General features: G+C 34.4%; 1 protein-coding gene across 1 annotated transcript; it reads left to right on the forward strand.

Moving 5' to 3' along the window:
- The first annotated feature begins 1,510 nt into the window (after positions 1–1,510).
- Positions 1,511–2,738, forward strand: LOC136063401 (protein MKS1-like). The gene has a single exon (XM_065763751.1). It carries the CDS (start codon positions 1,704–1,706, stop codon positions 2,418–2,420), a length of 717 nt encoding a protein of 238 aa, XP_065619823.1. The 5' UTR covers positions 1,511–1,703; the 3' UTR covers positions 2,421–2,738.
- Positions 2,739–4,653: the final 1,915 nt, after the last annotated feature.

Below are 4,653 nucleotides of genomic sequence, written 5' to 3' on the forward strand. Positions count from 1 at the left end.
TCGAAGATTAGAGACGAGTTAAGAATAAACAACTGCACTATATTTTTACTAAACTGATTATTTAATTCTTGTAATTGAGAATTTATTAGAGCATATATAAAAATATAATGGTGCTCAATTGTATAGTCTTCTTGCTCATGTTGAAAAAAAAAAAAATTCAAATAATTGTTTAAGTAGAGCACAGCGAGGGTAGCACCCAAATCCTGAAATCTCAACTTTCAATTTTGGGTCTTAGATAAGTTAACAACCAAAATGTCATAAACACATAGTTGCAATACATATGTCATTTGCATTTTTTTTTTTTTTCTGGATGAAGAAACCTTTTTTTTTTTCCTTTTTAACAAAAAAGGATTTTCTTGTTAGTAAAAAATAATTTTTGTTTTGCATGAAGGTCACCAGCCACATATATAAGTTAAGTGCCCCCTAATTTTATGGGTTTTTGGAGATTGATTTTCAACTAGAGAGGGGGCCAAGTATGAAATTTTTTGAATGAAAACTTGAAAATAGTATACATTATTATATATTAATAAAAGAAATTATGTTCCTAGTTCCATCATTGCATTCTACAAATGTATTTTTCCTCATTTATCAGATTTACAATTCAATAATCCATACAATGTACAAACTTTTAAGAAAAATATGATCTTCTCTCTCTCTCTCTCTCTCTCTCTCTCTCTCTAAATTATTGAATTTGATAGTGTAGTTATTAAGAGGCATTTATTATAATTGTGTTTGTATATGAAATTATCTATTGTACCATTTAAAAAAAATATACAATGTGGCGAAATTCTAATAGAAATGTTTTATAAGAAATATTTATAAAATTCAAACTTCAATAAAAATTATATATTAGAACAATAAAGTAAAATATTTAGAGTTTTCAAAAGCTTAAATGTCAATGTTAGAAGAAATTAACAAAAAGGCAAAGACTTTTGATGTTACATGTATTATAGATATAAATTATAAAATTTTAAATTACTAACAAAATTAATTTTTTAATTATATGTATTATATTAAAATTGAAGCATAATAAAGATTCTAATTAATTTCTAATTTTTGTCTAATTTTACATTATGTGTCCAATTTATTTTTATTAATTTTAATATCTAGTGAGCCATTCATAATACTTATTGTAAAAATCAAAATAACCACCAAACTCACATATGTAAGACCACTTAATATTGAATGACTTCATCCGTAAGCACGAACTAGAACCAAGTATTAGGATATATAACAAGAATAATAAACAATATATATAATACAAAGAAGAAATAAAGAGGATAAACTTAATACAGCAAGTAAAGCTTTTTTAATCTAATTTTCAAAACCTCCTCTACTCCCTTCTACCTATCAAATTTTTTTTAGAAACACCAAATAAATAATTCTAGCAAAACAAATGTTGCCAGTTGCCAACTTGCCATTCCAAATTTTTATTTTTATTTATTGGTTGTTGTTTGAAGTCAACAAGCTTGATCAAAGTCAATAAACAAATAATCAGTTCCTATACCTCTTACAAGAATAATCATTGCCCATTACCCAACCAGAAACCAAGCCCCTCCTTTCTTGGTCTCTCTCTCTCTCTCTCCCCGCCTTCCCATCTCCAAAAACCAAAAGCACCTCACCCTCTCTTTCTTCCTTCCTTCCCCATCTCGATAACTATACAATTACTTTCCCCCACCAAAAATACACAAAAAAACAAAAAAATGAATCCAGATCCACAGGAATCATCACCACAGACACCCAAAAAAGAGGTCCAAATCCTAGGTCCTAGGCCGCCTCCCCTCAGAGTCAGCAAAGACTCCCACAAGATCAAAAAGCCTCCACCACATCCACCGCCTAAACTACCTCTAAAACCCTTCCAAAACCCACAACAACAGCAACAGCAACCACCACAGCAGCCAGTGATTATCTACTCAGTCTCTCCCAAAGTCATCCATGCCTCATCAGCCAGTGACTTCATGTCCATCGTTCAACGCCTCACGGGCTCTTCTACTTCATCTTCATATGCATCTGCATCTGCATCTGCATCTGCATCTTATTCCGGCGCCGGAGACCTCTCTCCGGCGGCGAGGTTGGCCACCATCGAAAAGACAAGCCCTTCAGAAAGAGACAGAGAAAGAGCCAACAGTACTAATACAACTACTGCTATGTTGGAAGAAGAGGAAGTGGAAGTAGTAGAAATCTTGGGTCAAGCTGCTACTCATCCGGGGATATTATCGCCGGCGCCGGCGACTTTAGCTCCGATCCCAGATGGGTTTTTCTCGCCGTTGATTGAGCCGCAGAGTTATTCGCTGATGCATGAGTTGAGTCCACTCTGGCATAACGCGTTCATGGCCAGTCCTTCTGGCTTGTTCTCAGCTCCTTTGGTCTCTCCATCTCCATCCTCCATGGACCTTTTCAACCATTTTATGGACTTTTAGTCTATAATTTGCTTTTGAAATTGGTAAAGTTTTTGCATTGACTGACTTTTGGTTTTGGTGGAAGAATTTTCCATGGCAACTTTTTTTTTTTTTTTTTTTTTTGTAATTTATTGTAGTAGTTAGAACGTAGAACTTACTTTACTGGGGTCTTGGATGGAAATTGGCAAATGGGTTAATTCCAATTTAGTAAAATTGTAAAACAGATGTAATTTGGGGAATTTTATTTCTTGTAGTGTTTTTTGTTGTTGTTGTATTGATCTTTAATTGAGGCAGCCGAAAATGAGATTGTATTTAATAAAATCCTTTCTTTTTTTTTTTTTTTTTTGAGTAGGCCATGTGGTCGGAATTGTTTGTCATCTATCCAAATATTGCTCAATTTTTGGGGTGTGAATTGTAAGAAGATGACCCAAAGGACGTCTTATTTTGTCTTGTTATACCTTGCTCAATGTAATTGGTGTTATAGTCCCACTCTACACGACACAAGTCTTGGGTAGTATATGCTACTTCGTTCTTTTCTCCTTGTATTCTTCTTTGTAAAACGATTAAAATCGATGATTTTATAGGATGAATTGAAAAAGACGACGAAAAAAAATATATATATATATATATATCTAATTGAGGTAGTCATCGTAGTATTTGACTGTGAAGAAAAGGAAAAAGAGAGAAGAAATTTTATGCTTTTGGGGAGAATTTGGGCAATTGAGAAAAATTAAAAATGCGGTAAAATATAAGTGTTTAGATATGTCACAAGAAAAAATTTCAAGAGAAATTTTTAGACAGAATTTAAGGACTTTAAATTCCGATTACAAATTCCTTCTCTTGAGGCCTTATTGCAAAAATTCCCTCGTCTATTCTCTTTTGCTTTCTTCAAAGCATAACTTTGAGCAGACAACTCCCCAACTACTCCTTCATGCAAAGGGTTGTACTTGACAAAATTGATGGATTTGACTAAACCAAAACTTGAAATCGACCAATTCGATCGATGCAATGGTTGATGGTGGTTTTCCTCCTTCAAAATCGGACAAGCCCAATTCGACCAACAAATCCTTTCTACCTTCGTCAATCTCTATTGTTCGTCATCATGTGCTGTCAATCATTGTTGATTGATTGAGATTCTAACGAGATCTCAACGAGAACCAAAAATTGATGAGATTTCAACTAGATATGATAGCTTCAACCGATCAAGCTGTTGCAATATTGAATCTATGGCAATTGAAGACCATGGTGCAATTCGACACCCGAACTTATCGGGTTGAGAAGCGGGTGCATCTCGAACCCGATCTAACTCGACACATGGACACCTCTTTAAAGCATTACTCTTGAAGACAAATTATCATAAACAACTTCAATTTGACATCAACATTATCGGAGTTAGAGATGGTAATGCGACAAGGGGGGATCAAATCAAGGGTGCCCCTAGTAAGAGTTGATAACCTTATTCCCCTTCCTTTGACACCTTAATATAGGGCACTTTGGTCTATATATAGATCTCCCTTTAGATTGAGTTACTTTCTCCTGACAACATACTCCGATATCTTCGATCATCTCACTAAGGTCATGTCGACCTATGTTTTTACATCCGTGCCACTAATAACCCTAGAAATCTATTCACTCTAATCAACCCCATCTCTTACAACATCATTACGATTGTTCAGAATCTTAGCCTTGTCAGTTTTGGTAGACTCACTTGTATGTCAGATCATTAGGGCTCTTGGTTTAACAATGATGTTGAACATTTTGATTGATTATAGCAGTTTGACTATGAATTCGAACCTAAAATCCCGACTTGCTCCGTTCCTTCCCAATAACATAATCCCATCATAACACAACTATATAGGCCCACCATTGCATTTTATTGTTTAAAGGAAAAGGCTTAAACTTAGGAAGTGATGGAGGGTAAATTTGAGCAAGACGAATTGTTGTACATTTGAGACTTTAGAGCATTCTCATCTAGTGGTGTAAACTACAGTTTTTGCTATGATATATGGCACTATATCTAAAAGGAGAGGGAAAACTTGCTACATCTGGTTATGAATTTAGCAAAAAATTATACAAATGCTATAATTGATTGGTGAATATACAACTTCACTATAACTCCTCTATCCCATTAGTTTTTATTTCATCCCTTTTATGTACTCATACTAAAAACTCCACAAATCTTATTTTCTCTATCATCAATGTGTGTGGGTGGGTGGTTAAAGGGGGGGGGGGTTGCTATGAGGGCTGGCAAAAT

This window comes from Quercus suber, unplaced genomic scaffold (assembly GCF_002906115.3).
Source record: "Quercus suber isolate HL8 unplaced genomic scaffold, Cork oak 2.0 scaffold_21, whole genome shotgun sequence".
Taxonomy (NCBI): Eukaryota; Viridiplantae; Streptophyta; class Magnoliopsida; order Fagales; family Fagaceae; genus Quercus; species Quercus suber.

What these genes read in the sequence shown, in the direction of transcription:
- LOC136063401 (XM_065763751.1), top strand. Translation starts at nt 1,704, where the DNA reads ATGAATCCAGATCCACAGGAATCATCACCACAGACACCCAAAAAAGAG.